The sequence below is a fragment of the Schistocerca piceifrons genome, chromosome 7 (genome assembly GCF_021461385.2).
Source record: "Schistocerca piceifrons isolate TAMUIC-IGC-003096 chromosome 7, iqSchPice1.1, whole genome shotgun sequence".
Classification (NCBI taxonomy): domain Eukaryota; kingdom Metazoa; phylum Arthropoda; class Insecta; order Orthoptera; family Acrididae; genus Schistocerca; species Schistocerca piceifrons.
Window position 1 is genome coordinate 190,145,891 of NC_060144.1, and position 21,902 is coordinate 190,167,792.

At 43.7% G+C, this 21,902-nt stretch overlaps 1 protein-coding gene across 1 annotated transcript in view; it reads right to left on the minus strand.

The window, feature by feature from the left end:
• LOC124805545 (G1/S-specific cyclin-D2-like) overlaps positions 1-21,902 on the minus strand; it is a 180,378-nt gene that overhangs the window by 55,339 nt on the left and 103,137 nt on the right. Inside the window, exon 4 of the mRNA XM_047266112.1 lies at positions 2,010-2,195. Within this exon, the coding sequence (XP_047122068.1) occupies positions 2,010-2,195 (186 nt within the window). The remainder of the gene's footprint in view (positions 1-2,009; positions 2,196-21,902) is intronic.

Here is a 21,902-nt window from a genome sequence, read left to right on the forward strand (position 1 = left end):
TATGGGTATTACATATTTGATACTTAGAAACAAGTCTCTTCTACTGCAAGCTATATGCTTTCCATATTTTGAGGTGGTACGCAGTATGGAGCAAACGTGGTCTTTAAATTGCATACCTGACGATCTATCGGGACTTTTTCATCTTCGCTACTACGAAAAATTTCTTCTACTGAACAAGTGCTCATAGCTCAGAAGGTACGTATTTTAGAGCCCAAGTTTTCTAGACTTTATTGCTTCGAATGACCGCGCCTGTCATATCCCTGAATATCGACCATTTCTCCTGGGACACCCTGTAGGTTAGTGTAGATGTAGTATGGATATTCCCCACAACGCATTGACTCCTTCCCTTCTGACCCACACATACACAAGCACTTTCGTTCGTGTAACATAGTAGTCCATCCCAGTACTCACTTGGTGAACTGTTTTAGTCTTATATTTAAAAAAATCTTAATTTTTCTTGTGACCTTTTTATGTCGGTCTGGATATTTATTTGTCTGTAAATTAAGATATCCACATACTGAAGAAAGCGCCACAGCAGACATGCTAGACTGCTAGCGGTCTAAATGTTACAGTTTGTATGTGATGTTTTACGTCAGAGAAAGGATGATGATGATGATGATATTTGGCTTGTGGTGCGCTCAACTGCGCGGTTATCAGCGCTCGTACAAATTCCCGATCTTTACACAGTCCAGACTCACCACATGCACGAATGATGAAACGATGCGGACAACACAAACACCCAATCCCGGAAGGGAGAAAATCCCCGACCCGGACGGGAATCGAACCCGGGACAGAGAAAGGAACCTGTGTCTAGCGGGGGTATTATATTTTAGTTTCTTATTTATAAATTTACGTTTACGTTCAGTTTTAATTTAAGATCTCCACAGACCCATATTCTGAAATAGTGTTGATCCTACAGCCACTATGAATCAAGACAGAAAGTAAGTTAAGACATTAGCTCCCAGTGAGCATTGATTTATATCAAAGGAGCAAGCCATTTGTGCCGGCTCGGGATTCGAATGGTTCAAAAATGGCTCTGAGCACTATGCGACTTGACTTCTGGGGTCATCAGTCCCCTAGAACTTAGAATTACTTAAACCTAACTAACCTAAGGATATCACACACATCCATGTCCGAGGCAGGATTCGAACGTGCGACCGTAGCGGTCGCTCAGCTCCAGACTGCAGCACCTAGAACCGCACGGCCACTTCGGCCGGCATTCGAATGGTTCAAAATGGCTCCAAGCACTATGGGACTTAACATCTGAGGTCATCAGTCCCCTAGAACTCAGAACTACTTAAACCTAACTAACCTAAGGACATCACACACATCCATGCCCGAGGCAGGATTCGAACCTGCGACCGTAGCAGCAGCGCGGTTTCGGGATTCGAATCCGGGTCTCCTGCTTACCTGGGAGATGCACTAGCCACTGCGTCATCCGCACACAGTGGCCATTGCAGTTGCAGCTCCTGTTATACCTAAATTCTTAACTTATCCACAGACTACTGATGTAGTTCTCCTTACCCGTTCTCCTCATTAATCGAGGCATTTCGCCTATTCCCGTAACAGCTCGAGCGTAGAGTACATCCGGACATCAGTAGTATGTGGATTAAGTTGTAAATTTAGGTCTGACGGGAGGCGTACTAGAGCAGTTTATGCAGTTGCAATGATCACTACGTCCGGATGGCGCAGCGATTAGCGCATGTACGTAGTAAGCAGAAGACTGATCCCAATTCTGGTCCGGCACCAAATTTTAACTTTCCTTATTGATTTAAATCAATGCCCACTGGCAGCTAATGTTATTAATTCCTTAGTGTATTAATGCTTTGTTTCTCTTCTAGACAGTGCCAAAAGGCTGCTTCTAAGTAGTGACAACACACGCAGGTCGATTAATACAAATAAATCCACTTGATGATGGAAGTTCAAATCTTTGAAACGCGGTTGTGGAAATAAACAGTGACAGTAAAATTGCTGTTTCTTTCGATACTTTCAGTCCCTTCGCAGCCTGCCTTGCAGGGCCACGTCCAGCGCCAACCTGCCCGCGCCAGCCTTGAACTGCAAGTCGCGACTCGCGTGGTCCAGAAGCCCCGCATGCTGCGCAATGCGGGCAGCCGCCGCCTGCCCACCTGCCGCCCCCAGCTGTGTGGCGAGCTCAGCCCCCTCCCCTCCACCTTCCTTTCTCTGGCCGCAGCTGCCTCCGCATACGTCACAGGCCGCTCTCAATGCACGTATTGTCGCGGGCCTCGCTGCGCCGCATTTGACGCTGCAGCCGACACGCTTCCCACACCAGGCATCCGCTCTCCGGCCCTTGGCGTCCATTCCTATTCATTAGGCCGCGTCACAGGGTTGCACTCGGCACCCCCTTACATTTAATCCTTCCGCTGCTCACGTAATCAATGTCACCACATCCGCCGCGGGGCTTATATATCCACTGTTTAAAAGTTCATAACTGGCCAACTAATCGACGGAGTTGTCTCATCTTTGGTAGTCTAATAGTTTGTAGTTCCGGCAATCGCCACACAAGCGTTGTATTGCGTTGTTTTGTTTTGTCTGATGACAGTCGCCAGATAGTGTTTTGTTCTTATAAGGGATCCTCCCCATCGCACCCCCCTCAGATTTAGTTATAAGTTGGCACAGTGGATAGGCCTTGAAAAACTGAACACAGATCAATCGAGAAAACAGGAAGAAGTTGTGTGGAACTATGACAAAAATAAGCAAAATATACAAACTGAGTAGTCCATGCGCAAGATAGGCAACATCAAGGATAGTATGAGCTCAAGAGCGCCGTGGTCCCATTGTTAGCATGAGCAGCTGCCGAACGAGAGATACTTGGTTCAAGTCTTCCCTCGAGTGAAAAGTTTACTTTCTTTATTTTTGCATAGTTATTATCTGTCCGTTCGTTCATTGACGTCTCTGTTCACTGTAATAAGTTTAGTGTCTAAACTTATTACAGTGAACAGAGACGTCAATGAACGAACGGACAGATAATAACTATGCAAAAATAAAGAAAGTAAACTTTTCACTCGAGGGAAGACTTGAACCAAGGACCTCTCGTTCCGCAGCTGCTCACACTAACCACGGGACCACGGCACTCTTGAGCTCAACCTATCCTTGATGTTGCCTATCTTGCACATGGACTACTAAGTTTGTATATTTTGCTTATTTTTATTATAGTTCCACACAACTTCTTCCTGTTTCCTTGATTGATCTTTGTCCGGTTTTGCAAGGCCTATCCACTGTGCCAACTTATAACTAAATCTGGGGGGGGGGGGGGGGGTGCGATGGGGAGGTTCCCTTTTAAGTTGCACCTAGTTACTCGAGTACACATGGCTGTCGCAAGGCTTACATTCGATGAAAGAAAGTTTTGAAGTGGTGCTTTAAGTACGAAAACATTAATGAGGTTAGCGGCAATGGCGAAATGAGTATCAAACAGCGCCACCGACACGTTTAACGATTCGTCGCATTCGAGACAAATATGAAGCCGATGGCTGTGTTAAAGATGTACACAAACAACGATCTGGATTACCTGTAACACTAACAAGTCCACCTAACTCCCGTCGTGTACTACAACAATTCACTCGTTCACCACAGAAGTCTGTGAGACAGTGTGCCCGTGAAACTGGAGTGAGTCGCTCAAGTGTTCGGCGAATTTTGAAGACAGCAAAGTGGAAGTGCTACATCCCACGATTGCTACACGCAATGAAGGAGGACGACCCAGATCGTAGAATGATGTACTGCGAGTGGTTTACTAACATGGTGCGCAACGCTGAAGAGTTTGCAGAGATGACTGTGATCTGATAAGGCACAGTTCAAACAAAATGATACAGTAAATCGCCACAATTGCATCTACTGGGCTGCCGAAAATCGCGAACGTCCATCTGGACAAAGCCGTGAATTTGCCAGGAGTAAATGTGTGGTGTGGGTTGTCTTACCGGGGCTTGATTGGGCCATTCTTCTTTGACGGCACAGTTACCGATGAGGTGTACCTTCAGAAGCTTCAGACATCCATTTTAACTGCCATCCGAGACTTGTATAGAGACGGGAGAGTTTACTTTCAACAAGATGGTGCCCCAGCCCACTACCAAAATCGTGTTAGGGCGTATCTCGACGAAAATCTACCAGGAAGATGGATAGGCCGTAGAGGTGCTGTGGAGTATCCACCACGTTCCCCAACCTAACTCCTCTGGACTTTTTTACCTGTGGGGAACACTAAAGGACGTCGTTCATCGACAAAAGCCACGCACATTGGATTAACTTCCGAGAATCCATCCTACATTCATGTGCAAATATCCAAATGAACACGTTGCAGTCAGTAGTTCGTGCTGCAGTTCGGCGGCATTGTTTGTGTGTGGATGTTAATGGTGACCATTTCGAACACCTACAGTGATATCTTTAAGTTGGACTTTAAGCTACACTTTCACCAAAAATGAGACAACTCCGTCAATTAGTTTGCAAGTTATGAACTTTTGAACAGTGGATACATTTTTTGGATATATTACAACAAGAACAGATACAAAACGTACAGAACACAATGTGTAGAGTCTCTTGTTGTTGGTGTTGTATATTAATCACCTGGGAGACAATATTAATAGTAATGTCAGAATTTTTGCAGAGCTTGCAGTTACCTATAGTGTTATTCTATCCAAAAAAAGCGACACACACAAAATTTCAGAGTGCTGCAAAGACAAGCAGTTTGTGTTAAGTATTCAGAATTTTAAAAGTGCGCGGTTCACAAAACGCAGAATGTTAGTACCTTAGGACTACAATAATCAGTCACATTTGGAACCGGTCACCTCATATTAAAACCCGAATGTGCCAAATAGCAATGGTGCTGCTGCTGTTGTTGTTGTTGTTGTTGTTGTTGTCGTCTTCAGTCCGAAGAGTTGGATGAGCTCTCCAAGATATTCCATTCTGTGCAAGCCTCTTCATCTCTGATTAACAACTGCAACCCACATCCTTCAGAATCTGCTTAGTGTATTCATCTCTGTGTCTCCCTCTATGATTTTTATACCCCACGCTTCCCTCCAGTACTAAACTGTTGATCCCTTGATGTCTCGGAATGTGTCTTGTCAACCGATCCCTTCTTCTAGTCAGATTGCACCAGAAATTTCTCCCCAATGCTATTCAGTACCTCCTATTAGTTACATGATCTACCCATCTAATCTTCAGCAGTCTTCTGTAACACCACATCTCAAAAGCTCCTATTCTCTTCTTGTTTAAAACGTTCATCGTCCATGTTTCATTTCCACACATGCCTATACTCCACACAAATACCTTCAGAAATACTTCTATTCTCTTCTTGTTTAAAACGTTCATCGTCCATGTTTCATTTCCACACATGCCTATACTCCACACAAATACCTTCAGAAATACTTCCTAACACTTAAAGTTATATTCGATGTTAAAGTTCTCTTCTTCAGAAACGCTTTTTCTTGTCTTTGCCAGTGTACATTTTAGGCTATGTCCTCTCTACTCCGGCCACCATTAATTATTTTGCCGCCCCAAATAGCAAAACTAATCTACTACTTTTAAGAGTCTCTTTTCCTAATCTAATTCCCTCAGAACAACCTGATTTAATTCGACTATATTCCATTATCCTTGTTTGCTTTTGTTGCTGTTCATCTTATTACTTCCTTTCATGACATTTCCCGTTCGGTTTAACTGCTCTTTCAAGTCTTTTACGGTCTCTGACAGAATTACAATGTCATCCACAAACCACAAAGTTTATATTTCTTCTTCTTGAACTTCAATACCTTCTGAAAAATTTTCTTCGGTTTCCTTGCTCAATGTACAGATTGAATAGCGTCAGAGATAATCTCACTCTCTTCTCAATCTGTGCTCCTTTTCATGCCCCTTGACTCTTACAACTGTCGTCTGGTTTCTGTACACGTTGTAAATAGCCTTTTGCTCCCTGTACTTTAGCCCTGGTACTTTCGGAATTTCAAAGAGTGTGTCCAGTCAGCATTGCTTAAAGCTTTCTGTGGTCTACAAATGCTATAATCGTAAGTTTGCCTTTTCTTAACCTATCTTCTAAGCCAAGTCATAGGATCAGTATTGCCTCGCATGTTCCTGCATTTCTCCAGAACCCAAACCGATCTTCCCCGAGGTGGGCATCTACCAGTTTTTCCATTCACCTATAAGAAATTAGTTTTAATACTTTGGGAATCATGAATATGAAATGGAAATATCACATAGCTTAGTGCGACCCATCCTGGTACACTGCTCTAGTATGTGGTACCCGTACCAAATACAACTAACGGTGAATATTGAACGTGTACTGAAATAGACAGCACGAATGATCACAGGTTTGTCTGGGCGTAGGGGGAGTGTCACAGAGATGCCGAAGAAACTGAACCCCTTGAAGATTGAAAAAAATTTATAAGCCTACTTACAAAGCTTCAAAAACTGCCTTTAAATAATGTCTCCACGGTTATACCATACGTATCGCTCCCGTAGAGATCTGGAGGACAAGGGTAATTACAGTGCGCTAAGATGCATTTAAACTGAACTCTTCCCACGCTCCGTAAGTGAATGAAACGGGAAAATGCCCTAATAGCTGTTACAGTGGGGCGTAACCTCTGCCACGTACTTCAAAATGGTTTGCAGACTATAAATATAGATGTCGCTATTTCCCACAGAGATTACGACTGATTAGTCGACTGCCGTTTCAGTCGGGGATGATAATGCCAACTTTTTGTTCGAATCTATGCCTACTGATTTTATTATATTGGAATAAATGCACAAAAAAAATCAGATGGTACTTGTTCGCATTTTTGAAAAGGTAAGTAGTCGCAAACAATCAATTTTATTAATAATAATGGTCGCATACCTCTACCGGCTGTTTCAGGCCGGCATACGTATTACCTATCGAGCAAGGTGGCGCAGTGGTTAGCACACTGGACTGGCGTTTGGAGGACGACGGTTCAAATCCGCGTCCGGCCAGCCTCATTTAGGTTTTCCGTGATTTTGCTAAACGTTTGAGGCAAATGCCGGGATGGTTCATTTGAAAGGGCATGGCCGATTTCCTTCCTCATCCTTCCCTAAACCGATGATCTTGCTGTTTTGTCCCCTCCCCCAAATCAACCGACCGACCAACCAACCAACCAACCAACCAACCAACTAACCGACCGTCACAGTATCTCTCCTCCATTAGTCATCACACACGTTTTTGATGTGACACCCGCCCTTTCAGGCCTTCTAATGTACCACACTAAAAGCGAAAATGACTGCTACAAAAACAAGTCGCGGTGTGGGCTACTATTTAGCGATCCTAGGTTGTAATGCCGAGGTCTCGGGTTTCCGGGCAACTACTGCAAACTTTTCCTACCCTGGAAAGGTGTGGAAGGAAGTCCACCCGGTAATGTGAGGCCTACTGAAAAGCCACCTTAATTCAAAAGTAGTGAAATTGATGAGCGAGTCAGCGAAGAAAAGTTAGATCAAAATGCTTGCACCAGGCAAGGTGACCACTGCGTTTGTTCATTAACATCAAAAGCAACACGGTTATTTTTTCACGTTAGCAAGTGAGATTTGCTTATTACGTCTGAGAACCTGATTATTTGGAAAACTTCACACCAGTTCTACAGCTTCTATATAACTAAGCAACTACAGGTATACAGGAATTAACAAGTAATCCCGCTTACAGGTTGCCTACCTATCGGCTTACAGGGGCAACAGAAATTTGATATTTATTCGCATAATTATTGACCGAATTTAAAAACTTCAAATTCGGTCATATGCTACTCATAATCTACTCTACTGACGTTGCCCAAGTGCCTGCACTATATTCCACCAGTATTTGTGAATGAGAGCGCTTAGGGACTTCCAACAAACTTTACACATAATATCAAACCTTTACGAAATTATTTCTCGCTGACATCGGCCACAAAATTATGAAAGGAAGAAAGTTTATCGCTTATTGCATTTCCGCTGTACATGCAATAGAACTTCAACATCTAACATGGCGTTCTAATGTATTACTTCTTTACTAGTCACTCTACTCGCTGCCGGCCAGTGTGGCCGAGCGGTCCTATGCGCCTCAGTCTGGAACCGCGCGACCGCTACGGTCGCAGGTTCGAATCCTACCTCGAACATGGATGTGAGTGATGTCCTTAGGTTGGTTAGGTTTAAGTAGTTCTAAGTTCTAAGGGACTGATGACCTCAGATGTTACGTCCCATAGTGCTCAGAGCCATTTTTTGAACTCTACTCGCAAATCATTTTGCAAGTCGTATGCATGTATACCACTGAACGCACTTGCAACATTGTATCATTGTGAAAGACACAGTTCACTAGGTATGACGTCGAACACTGAGATGCGTGAGAAAAGATACTTTTTTTTAAAACTGAGTGCAAATTACCAACACTGAACTCATCCAGTGTTTCGTAATAAAGGCAGTTAGTGACTTCCGACAAACGTTAAGGACAATTTTAAACCTTTCCGAAACTTTCCTACTTACATGTTAACATCAACTATTTAAAACGTTAACACATTTGTAAATTATTCAAAAGTAGAAGGCTATTTTACACATGGGAGTTCGATTTCTTAAGGAGGCGGCGGTTTAGGTCTAATTGGTATGGCGGTGGCAGGTAGGAACCCATTTTGTTGCAAAATTTGTCAGTGTAATGAAGAGGAGAAAGTTAGCGCTCCTTAATCAGTGCCATGAGTTCGGCTTTCCTTCTCTCTACTTGTTTTTATTTTTTGTCCGTTTCTACATTACAGTCCTGTTATAGTCAGATGAGAAATGATCACGAAACGAAACACTGAATTCACAACGATGAAACAGCACTGGTTTGACAATACACGTCGGGCACTGTTACTCCCAACATTTACTCACAGTGTGTAAAAAATAAATGACTTATTCCGGCACCTTTTAAAAATCGAATCCCAAAGATGAACAGTTTCTCAGAGTTTCTTTGCTAGTCTCAGTATCCAGTTTCGTGATCGCTTATCACGCTCGCATTGCGAAGTAACAAGGCGCGCTGCTTTGAATTGAAACACGACTGTACCTTGTCACGCGACATTCGTTCATACTACGGCCGCGTTACCACTTCGTCCTGCCGAGTATTATGGGCTGGCATTCTGCAGAAACATGTACGAGTGTGTGTGTGTGTGTGTGTGTGTGTGTGTGTGTGTGTGTGTGTGTGTGTGTGTGTGTGTGGACGAAAAGCTTATTGCCACACTAAATTAGCAAGATTCAGTGTTTTATTTTTTTGGGTTCACTAAACAACTGACAGTACCACAATGCGCGTTTACATATATACCTTGCCACTCCGTGCGGTTCTGGGCGCTACAGTCTAGAACCGAGCGACCGCTACGGTCGCAGTTTCGAATCCTGCCTCGGGCATGGATGTGCGTGATGTCCTTAGGTTAGTTAGGTTTAATTAGTTCTAAGTTCTAGGCGACTGCTGACCTCAGAAGTTAAGTCGCATAGTGCTCAGATCCATTTGAACCATTTGAACCTTGCCACTCCCAGATTCACAATTATCCTGCACTTTTGTTTTCCTAAAATTCCTCCTGAAGGAGTTGATTTCCTTGGTGTGGAGAATAATAACAGTGTTAACAACCGTGGCTTTTTCGTTTCACCACCCTGTTTGGCATTCAGTTAGAATTGCGGCTTTTTCCCCTAATCACTTCAAGTGAACACCAGGATAGTTACTCTAAAAGGTTTGTTTATGGACAGAGTAGTTGCACAGTTCCATGCAACTTTCGAAAGACTACCAGGCAAATGGTTCAAATGGCCCTGAGCACTATGGAACTTAACTTCTGAGGTTATCAGTCCCCTAGAACTTAGAACTACTTAAACCTAACTAACCTAAGGACACCACACGCATCCATGCCCGAGGCAGGATACGAACCTGCGACCGTAGCGGTCGCGCGGTTCCAGACTGTAGCGCCTAGAACCGCTCGGCCACAAAGGCCGGCAGCGAGGTAACAGTTATTAAAGAAACTTGACTGGATACACCGGGAAGAAGGAGTTTCAGATGCCAGTCTGGCCTTTTACAGTCTGTGTGATTTCCCACACTCAACGAAGGCAAATGCTCTGCCTGCTTGAACAAGGCCACTGTTGTATTCTTTTTACACAGTGGTCTCTACTATGGCAGTTAACAGTCTCCAACATGCGCAATGTCGACAAAACAAAATTGCTTGCTTCCTGAGGAAGTATTTCTTCCAACTGAGCCTCGCTAATTAGGATGTGCTGTCTCTGGCGCCTTTGTAGTTCGTTTTTCACATTTTAGATAGCGTTGACATTCGCAGAATAAGGTGTCCGTAAAGTACAGGGCTATTACAAATGATTGAAGCGATTTCATAAATTCACTGTAGCTCCATTCATTGACATATGGTCACGACACACTACAGCTACATAAAAAAAACTCAAAGTTTTGTTCGGCTGAAGCCGCACTTCAGGTTTCTGCCGCCAGAGCACTCGAGAGCGCAGTGAGACAAAATGGCGACAGGAGCCGAGAAAGCGTATGTCGTGCTTGAAATGCACTCACATCAGTCAGTTATAACAGTGCAACGACACTTCAGGACGAAGTTCAACAAAGATGCACCAACTGCTAACTCCATTCGGCGATGGTATGCGCAGTTTAAAGCTTCTGGATGCCTCTGTAAGGGGAAATCAACGGGTCGGCCTGCAGTGAGCGAAGACACGGTTGAACGCGTGCGGGCTAGTTTCACGCGTAGCCCGCGGAAGTCGACGAATAAAGCAAGCAGGGAGCTAAACGTACCACAGCTGACGGTTTGGAAAATCTTACGGAAAAGGCTAAAGCAGAAGCCTTACCGTTTACAATTGCTACAAGCCCTGACACCTGATGACAGAGTCAAACACTTTGAATTTTCGGCGCGGTTGCAACAGCTCATGGAAGAGGATGCGTTCAGTGCGAAACTTGTTTTCAGTGATGAAGCAACATTTTTTCTTAATGGTGAAGTGAACAGACACAATGTGCGAATCTGGGCGGTAGAGAATTCTCCCACATTCGTGCAGCAAATTCCCAATTCACCAAAAGTTAACGTGTTTTGTGCAAACTCACGGTTTAGAGTTTACGGCCCCTTTTTCTTCTGCGAAAAAAAAACGTTACAGGACACATGTATCTGGACATGCTGGAAAATTGGCTCATGCCACAACTGGATACCGACAGCGCCGACTTCATCTTTCAACAGTATGGTGCTCCACCGCACTTCCATCATGATGTTCGGCATTTCTTAAACAGGAGATTGGAAAACCGATGTATCGGTCGTGGTGGAGATCATGATCAGCAATTCATGTCATGGCCTCCACGCTCTCCCGACTTAACCCCATGCGATTTCTTTCTGTGGGGTTATGTGAAAGATTCAGTGTTTAAACCTCCTCTACCAAGAAACGTGCCAGAACTGCGAGCTCGCATTAACGATGCTTTCGAACTCATTGATGGGGACATGCTGCGCCGAATGTGGGAGGAACTTGATTATCGGCTTGATGTCTGCCGAATCACTAAAGGGGCACATATCGAACATTTGTGAATGCCTAAAAAAACTGAGTTTTTGTATGTGTGTGCAAAGCATTGTGAAAATATCTCAAATAATAAAGTTATTGTAGAGCTGTGAAATCGCTTCAGTCATTTGTAATAACCCTGTGTTTAGGTCGTGGTGCACAGATTGTAAATTTCTGCGGTGTCCTTTTGCATTCACGTGCGCACATATACAGTGCCCGAAATTTGGGATTCACGACACGCTCTTGGCAATGTGGAACTCGGAATACCGAATTCCCCAGCGATTTCCAAAATGGAATACCGTATACGTCTAGCTCCAAATACACCCCGCGTTCGAAGTCTGTTAGTTCCCGTCGTGCGGTCATAAACTCGTCGGAGACCTTTTTCTATGAATCACCTGACAAGGGAACCTCCCCATCGCACCCCCCTCAGATTTAGTTATAAGTTGGCAAAGTGGATAGGCCTTGAAAAACTGAACACAGATCAATCAAGAAAACAGGAAGAAGTTGTGTGGAACTAAAACAAAAATAAGCAAAATATACAAACTGAGTAGTCCATGTGCAAGATAGGCAACATCAAGGATAGGTTGAGCTCAAGAGTGCCGTGGTCCCGTGGTTAGTGTGAGCAGCTGCGGAACAAGAGGTCCTTGGTCCAAGTCTTCCCACGAGTGAAAAGTTTAATTTTTTTATTTTCAGACAATTGTTATCTGTCCGTCCGTCCGATGCGAGATAACTGCGCCGTAGTATGGGGACGCTACACCTAAACAAACATCGAAACACAGGACGTCAGTCGACTACAGCGCACGGAAGAGACAGTATTCCTGCTAACGAGACTCCCTGGCTGGCAGTTGACTGTTCGCAACTTTGGACGAGAGTGCATTAAATACGTGAGATGTATTCCGTGGGCAATATGAATCCAGCAAATGTTTTCGGTTCCCATTGGAGAGGCACGTCCTTTCGTCTACTAATCGCACGGTTTTGCGGTGCGGTCGCAAAACACAGACACTAAACTTATTACAGTGAACAGAGACGTCAATGAACGAACGGACAGAGCATAACTTTGCGAAAATAAAGAAAGTAAACTTTTCACTCGAGGGAAGACTAGAACCAAGGACCTCTCGTTCCGTAGCTGCTCACGTTGACCACGGGACCACAGCGCTCTTGAGCTCATACTATCCTTGATGTTGCCTATCTTGAGCATGGACTACTCAGTTTGTATATTTTGCTTATTTTTGTCATAGTTCCACACAACTTCTTCCTGTTTTCTCGATTGATCTGTGTTCAGTTTTTCAAGGCCTATCCACTGTGCCAACTTATAACTAAATCTGAGGGGGGTGCGATGTGAGGTTCCCTTGTGAGTACAGCCGGCCGGTGTGGCTGAGCGGTTCTAGGTGCTTCAGTCCGGAACCACGCGGCTGCTACGGTTGCAGATTCGGATCCTGCCTCGGGCATGGATGTGTCTGATGTCCTTAGGTTAGTTCGGTTTAAGTAGTTCTAAGTCTAGGGGACTTATGACCTCAGATTTTAAGTCCCATAGTGCTTAGAGCCATTTGAACCATTTTGAACCTGAGTACAAAACAACAGCTCCCAGAATGCACTGCCTCTTTATATCTTGTGTACTCGATACTACCGACATCTGTGATGTACATATCGCTATCGAGTGACGTTATCGTCTCAGTGTATTGGTGTGGATAAGATTTTTCAACATTTCATCTAGAACAGTGCCCGCCTGCGTTTACCAACGTCCATATGGAAATGGAGGAATTACAAAAGTACTGATAAAACCACATTTTATCGTGTTGATGAAATCGGAGCATCTGATTCGCAGGCAACGTTCTCGCAAAACAATCGACGCTGATTAGGCTAGCAAAATGGATTCAATGCCAACACTTTAAAAAGAGAGCGTAAATCGGTTTTCAAATATCGACTGTCCTGTTCTGTACATTGTGTGGCATGTAAACGGAAAGACAGTGGTCTGCCCTAAAGCTCGCCGCCAGCTGCTCAAACAGTCCTGTTGGACCAGTTTAAAGGGGCAGCTCGTCAGCCGCGGAGAGGAAGTTTAAAGGTCCAGCTGCGCAGGTAGCGGAGTTTAAAGGTCCTGCTCAGGTAGCGGTGTTTAAAGGTCCCGAGGCGGAGGCAGAAAAAAGTTTAAAGCCACAATGCGGGCGATCTAAGGCGCGCTTCAAGGCGGCTGCGCCACACCCAGCCGGGCCCTACCCGCGCTGCGCTCTGCTATCTGCTGAACAAATAACTGCACCCCTCTGACAACGCGGCAACCGCCACGCGCCACGAGGCAGCTAATGGCGACGCCGACGAGCATAAAAGGCGCGTAGCCACGGTGCACTGACCTCGCACGCTGTTAAGCTTGCCGATCGACGTCCTTCGATTATTCAGTAGTCGCGCCTGGCACAAGTCCTGTCAGGCACGCCTAGCTGAGTCCAGTGAAATCTTTAAAGTCACCACACTGCAAATCTCATAAGACATGAGCTTTGTCTACAGAATGAATCACCGAAGTAACAATGAGTTTCAAGACGAAAATTCGGCCTTTACGTCAGACATTTCACAGAATAATCGTTTTGTTCTCCTAATTTGTGTCTATATAAAAAAAAAAAACATAAGTTACAAGGAGACGGCACGATCATGGCGTCACGGATTTGTCCGAAATTTTGTGTGGTGAAAGAGGACACCTAACACCTCACGTGTTTAAAGTATTAGGACGCACTACACGGAAAATCCTGGGAAAAATCGATCCAAAGTTTCTTACATGCCTTATGAGTATAAAATGTTAAGACAATTGCCGAGCCGCCGTCTGGCCTAGATGGCTAGGACTCGGACTCATACGACAGAGGTCTCGCGTTCGATTCCTCCTCCGGCACTTTTCTTCCGTTTCATTTTCTTTTGTTATTCCACCAATTATTCAAAAAGTTTCTCAAACCTACTTTATTTTAGCCCAAGAAGGTAAAGTTTTTAATTCCCTGAAAAATATTCGTGTTCATTGTTCTATTTCGTTTCATGAGGTTTCACGGTTTGAAGGGGCTTTGTAAGGGTCCCCTTGGGATTATAACGGTCATCTGCGCATAGGACTGTGCGCGAGCCGTGAGAAGTAAACGGCAGTTTGTTTTTCGATTTCGTCGTGAACAGACGTGCCTGTTTCAAATTTCAACGTGTTATTCCGATCCTGAGTCGCAACAAAGCTCCGGGAGTAGACAACATTCCACTATAACTACTGACGGCCTTGGGAGAGCCAGTCCTGACAAAACTCTACCATCTGGTGAGCAAGATGTATGAGACAGGCGAAATACCCTCAGACTTCAAGAAGAATATAATAATTCCAATCCCAAAGAAAGCAGGTGTTGACATGTGTGAAAATTACAGAACTATCAGTTTAATAAATCACGGCTGCAAAATACTAACACAAATTCTTTACAGACGAATGGAAAAACTGGTAGAATCCGACCTTGGAGAAGACCAGTTTGGATTCCGTATAAATGTTGGAACCCGTGTGGCAATAATGACCCTACGACTTATCTTAGAAGATAGATTAAGGAAAGGTAAACCTACGTTTCTAGAATTTGTAGACTTAGAGAAAGCTTTTGACAATGTTGATTGGAATACTCTCTTTCAAATTCTGAAGGTGGCAGGGGTAAAATACAGGGAGCGAAAAGCTATTTACAATTTGTACAGAAACCAGATGGCAGTTATAAGAGTCGGGAGACATCAAAGGGAAGCAGTGGTTGGGAAGGGAGTAGACAGGTTGTAGCCTCTCCCCGATGTTGATCTGTATATTGAGCAAGCAGTAAAGGAAACAAAAGAAAAATTCGGAACAGGTATTAAAATCCATGGAGAACAAATGAAAACTTTGAGGTTCGCCGATGACATTGTAATTCTGTCAGAGACAGCAAAGGACTTGGAAGAGCAGTTGAACGGAATGGATAGTGTCTTGAAAGGAGGATATAAGATGAACATCAACAAAAGCAAAACGAGGATAATGGAATGTAGTCGAATTAAGTCGGGTGATGCTGAGGGAATTAGATTATGTAATGAGACACTTAAAGTAGTAAAGGAGTTCTGCTATTTGGGGAGCAAAATAACTGATGACGGGCGAAGTAGAGAGGATATAAAATGTAGACTGGCAATGGCAAGGAAAGCATTTCTGTAGAAGAGAAATTTGTTAAAATCGAGTATAGATTTAAGTGTCAGGAAGTCGTTTCTGAAAGTTTTTGTATGGAGTGTAGCCATGTATGGAAGTGAAACGTGGACGATAAATAGTTTAGACAGGAAGAGAATAGATGCTTTCGAAATGTGGTGCTACAGAAGAATACTGAAGATTATATGGGTAGATCACATAACTAATGAGGAGGTACTGAATAGGATTGAGGAGAAGAGAAGTTTGTGGCACAACTTGACTAGAAGAAGGGATCGGTTGGTAGGACATGTTCTGAGGCATCAAGGGATCACGTTCTGAGGCATCAAGGGATCACCAGTTTAGTACTGAAGGGCAGCGTGGAGGGTAAAAATTATAGAGGGAGACCAAGAGATGAATACACTAAGCAGATTCAGAAGGATGTAGGTTGCAGTAGGTACTGGGAGATGAAGAAGCTTGCACAGGATAGAGTAGCATGGAGAGCTGCATCAAACCAGTCTCAGGACTGAAGACCACAAAAACAACAATTCCGATCCGAGGTTAAACATGTCGACTGAAGAAGTTGCTGGCTCATCTGGGATAGGAGAAGAAATTCCTGAAGAATCCATTCATAGTGATCTATCAAAATTACGATTGAAGGTTGCAGTGATGTATTATGAAAAGCTGTTGATGGAAAATAATTTAATTGCATCGACATCTTCGGGAGAAATCTCTCGCGATGCTATGTTATTGGCCAGAGAACTTTATAATAATACACTGGAACTTTTGGATGAAAAAACGTTCGTAACTGAAGAGGACTTAATTCACGCTCATGAGGATTGCGAAGAATGTGAGGAGAACGATGAACAGTTCGAAGTGCCACAAAGTGATTCGTCTCTAGACGAGTATAAACCGTCACCGGTAAGATTTAAAAGTGACATGATTCCCGTTGCCTACAAAGTCAAAGTCGTGAATATTGCTAAAGCGCACCCCACATGGTCCTTGGCGACATTGGAATATATATATATATATATATATGATGCCGCCAACTGAAGAAAAAAGAATATCTTTCAGAATGGGAGAAAGATACTAAAGGTGGTGGTAGGCGAATCGATAAATTTGAGGTGATAGATTCGTGGACCGACTACCGTTTTGTGGAAGCAAGACAGCAATATCAGCAAGTCACGACAAGAAATTTACAGCAACGGGCATTGGCTACGGCTGCACAATTCGTCAGTTTCAAATTCAAGGCGTCTGATCGATGGGTCACGGCCTTTAAACAGAAGCACAGAATTTCACAACGCAAGATCACGAAACTGGTTTCGAAAAAAGAAGCGGCGTCAATGGAGGGCATCCAGGCGTCTGCGGAGACCTTTCGTCGGCAGACGCGACGTTTAATCCCTAAATATCATGAGGATTATGTGATAAATACTGACCAAACAGGTAAACACATGTTTTCTGAGTACAAAATGTTTTTACCGATGTAAAATATATCAATTCAAATTTAATTATAGAGAAAGATATTTACATACACATTCGAATATTGTTTAATATTAAAAATACTATTGTTTCAGGATGCCAATATCAAGCTGTTTTCAACAGGACTCTCACTGAAAAAGGGAGTAAAACAGTTTTCGTGAAAAAGTCGGATTTGAATAAAGTGACGCATTCGTACACCGCACAATATCCAATAACATTATCCGGAAAACTGCTCCCACATGTCTTCATATGCTTACAAGAAGCGACCTGTCATTTCGGACCTCGTATTCACAAATTAATAGATGGCTATGCCAATACTTATACGAACGTCATCGTAACATCATCGAAGTCCGGAAAATTAATAACAGTTTTCCACATGGATTTTCTCCGGAAATGTTGAAATCTTACGTCGGGGAGAATAAATATTTACTTCTCATTGGCTCTTGGGGAGGTCAAACGAATCCGGAGATATATGATGCAATTATTCAAGATGACGAAAATATGCCAACTTGGTCTGTAAAAGTCATACCTCCAAAATGCACTTCTTTGGTGCAACCTTGTGATGTTTACTTTTACAGGCAAGTTAAAAATTTTATAAAGCGCTTGCAAAATTGCAGCGCATTGTTACAGGAGAATCGTGAAATTAATACCCGGGGAGATTGTATAAAAATTCATTCTATAATTCAACATCAGTTATCGTCACCAATATTCCGAAACTTGATTCAATATGCCTGGTTTGCCTCAAAATTATCAGAAACTCGAAACATTTTCGTAAATGTTAATGGGGCATGTTTTTGTACAGATTTATTGTGAACGCCCTGTAATTGTAAAAACTCCGCTTTTATATGTTGAGCAAGATGTCACAAAAATTATTGCTTTGTTTGTTTTTACGGTTATTACCACTGCGGGTTTTGTTTATAAATATTATACGTATAAAAATTGAATGTTTCCAAATAGACTTTGTTATTCTGATTAAAAACCCAATGTTTTACCTCCTCATATACTTTACAATGAAAAATGGAAAACCCACCGCCATGAATTGTGTTGTGGGACAAAAAGAAAATAATTTTTATTCAATAATGTAAATAATTTGTTAAATAAAATGTAGGGTTGGGAAACTTTCTGAATAATTGGTGGAATAACAAAAGAAAATGAAACAGAAGAAATAAAAAAGTGCGAGAAAAGGAATCGAACCCGAGATCTCTGTCGTATGAGTCCGAGCCCTAACCATTTTTTTTTAAGTTTGAAGTGAAAATGTTTATTTATTCAGTTGATATGAATATACAAAGTTTTAAGCACTGCTAGATTAGTTTTTTATTCTTTTATGTTAAGCAATAATTGCAGCTTCTCGGAGTTCTTCCTCTATTGAAATAATTTCATGGTCGTGTGAGTTGTTTGCAGCTGTTTTTGATGCAAGGAGAAAAACTAGACGTTCAACAAGTTCGTTTGGGTTATTCCAGTGAATGTAGTCAACATGTGAATTGTTTGAATAGTCTTTCCAGTCAATTTGTACTTCTTGTTCTTCATCTTCTCTGTTTACTCCAGGCACAGAGGGAATTCCATTTCCTGTACGTATTTTACTTTTGATTTTCGCTGCTTTACCAATTTTGTATTCCTCAACAATAAGCCAGATGACGGCTCAGCAATGGACTAACATTTTATACTCATAAGACATCTAAGAAACTTTTGGATCAATTTTTCCCGGGATTTTCCGGGTAGTGCGTCCTAATATTTTAACCACGTGAGGTCTTAGGGGTCCTATTTCACCACACAAAATTTTGAACAAATCCCCGACCCCACGGTCATGCCGTCTCCTTGTTAGAATAAAAATTGGCCAAATGCGAGTTGCAGTAGCGCTCTGAGGGTTCCGTAAAAACTTAATTCTTTATATGAACAGTCCATCCTGGTAATCTAGAATTTCTTCCCTGTTATCGATATTGATATTGGTATTGATAAGATATCGGTCGCCGGGATTCCAAGATTTTCGAGAATGTTTTAAGTTTGAAAACGAATAAGAAATTACAAAATAAATATTTTTATGACAATAACAAATTTACAGTTTTCGGATTTTTACTTTGGTTGTGCTGTGAAACCTTCCTTTTTGTCAGATTTGATTATTCTAGGCCAACAGGACCTTTATAGGTTTTGGTGGGAGGGTTTGCGAGTATCTACACTCATGCTCATAAATTAAGGATAATGCTGATGGATGGTGAGACAACGCTCTTGTGCGTGGTTCACAGATTTAAAAACACGTCGGGATATGACCATGCGGTGCATTTGACCTGCGGTCGTCGCACGGTGGCGTTGGCAGCAGTCCACATGCGCAGAGGTGTGTTGTTGCCTGTCAAAGTACGGTGCAGCGAGTAAGTGTGCAGACGTTTTCAGACGTGCTAATGGTGACTGTGTGTTGGCTCAAAGAACACATATTGATGACGTTATGAGGGGTGGAATACTAGGGCGACTGGAGGCTGCTCAAACACAGCAGCTCGTAGCACGGGCCCTCCGTGTGCCACAAAGTGTGATCTCAAGATTATGGCAAATTCCAGCAGAGAGCAAACGTGTCCAGGCGCTACAAGTACGGGACGTCCACAGTGTACAAAGCCACAAGAAGACCGATATCTCACCATCAGTGCCCGCAGATGGCCTGGGAGTACTGCAGATAGCCTTGCTCGGGACCTTACCGCAGCCACTGGAACAGTTGTCTCCAGACACACACTCTACAGACGACTGAACAGACATGGTTCATTCGCCCGAAGACCGGCAAGGTGCATTCCACTGACCCCTGGTCACATGAAAGCCAGTAAAACCTGGAGTCAAGAACACAGTACATGTTGGACAGTGGTCCCAGGTTATGTTCACGGACGAGTCCAGGTATAGTCTTAACAGTGATTCTCGCCGGGTTTTCATCTGGCGTGAACCAGGAACCAGATACCAACTCCTTAATGTCCTCGAAATTAACCTGTATGGAGGTCGTGGTTTGATGGTGTAGGGTGGGATTATGATTGGTGCACGTACACCCCTGCGTGTCTTTGACAGAGGAGCTGTAACAGGTCAGGTGTTTCGGGACGTCATTTTGCACCAGTATGTCCGCCTTTTCAGGGGTGCAGTGGGTCCCACCTTCCTCCTGAAAGGTGATAACGCACGGCCCCTCAGAGCTGCCATCTTGGAGGAGTACCTTGAAACAGGAGATATCAGGCGAATGGAGTGGCCTGCCTGTTATACAAACCTAAACCCCACCGAGCGCGTCTGCGATGCTCTTGGTCGACGTATCGCTGCACGTCTTCAAACTCCTACACTTCAGGAGCTCCGTCCTACTATGGCGTGATCAGGGGGGAGAGGTGCAACATTAAGATGTGCGTGAATAAAACGGCATACGGTCTCTAAGATTCCCCCAAGTTCGGCAACACCTCTCCCACCTATGCCCCTCAGTTAAGCACGTTACATACGTATCTACCTGTCAGAGACATACATATTCTGCCCTGCGACTGCTCTGGCGCCTGCAGGCAGGCAAACACCACCTCAGCATATGTCGAAGGGACTGCCTAATCCTCAGGCGCTACAGCAGCCACGAGGCTGAATGTGTGTCGAAGTCTCTGACAGGTACATTTGTAACGTGCTCAACTAAGGTGTGTGGGTGGTACCGAGGGTGTTGCTGGACTGGGGTGTCTTAGAGGGACCCGATGCCGTTTTATGCACGCACATGCTGCATCATAGCGCCACCACCCCTTTCCCATGACCATGTCATAGGAGGGCACAAAGAAGTAGACATGAAAAAGCATATGAACACTTTGCTACTCCGGATCACGTTCAGATTTCGTCCAATGGTTTTTAATAGTCTCTAATGAGTCCAAGCTGTACAGCAGAGCAAAACTTGCTGTCGTGCTACACTCCAAAGGAGGTGGGTCAGATCACGTTCAATAGTGTTGCAGACCCACGATGCCCTTAGAGGGGTGAAATGCCCACGGGGTGGCAGCAGCGTCGAACGTTGTCAAGAAGGTTTTCGTGTTCATTGCATTGTGAACTTTACTTTTCGACCGCGAAATGTGCACGAATGAACACCCCATGTGAAGCGGTGGTTTCATTGAGGCACTTTATGCCACCTTCATAAACGTCGATTCTGAGCAGCGGTGTGTATGAAATATTTTCTTCGGCCACCCAAAAGAAAATCACTGCTAGTTGTCGTGGTTCTGACCTCCATCGCTGAGGCGTCAAAGGGAAGTGGTGAAATGTGGGTAAGAGGGGGGGGGGGGGGGGTTGACGAACTTCCAACCGTGTGACATGTGCATTGGAGAAAATTGTGGTGAAATTTGGTGCCAATGTGACATCCTGAACCCACCTCAAGGCTCACATGAACTTCTGAATGTGACATTTTTTATTCCATGAGTCGACATCTTGCTGTTTGAAGCCCAACGGTGACGTCGCAGAATGCCACCCGTTTGCACCATCACAGAGGTAGGTTGTAAGCATTTTTTGGGCACATTTCAAACTTATTTGTCAGAATGGGAGACAATTACGTGGTTCTGAATAAGTGATCTTTTGATTTTGTTGCGCACTGCATATCCATGCTCTGCACACAACCGAGAAGTGTATGCTGCACTGGGCAGTCCTCATTTTATCAGTTTTTAGGGCTTTCTCTAGTTCCATTCACTATGGAGCACGCTGAAAAATGATCGCTTAAAAGCCTCTGTGCGCGCTGTAATTAATTTAATCTTTTCCTCACGATCCTTGCGATACGTAGGGAACCATTTGAAGCTGGTTCTTGAAAACGTTTGGACGCAGGCATTCTCTGGATAATTTGCGTCCATCTTCAAGTGTCTGCCAGTGCAGTTTGTTC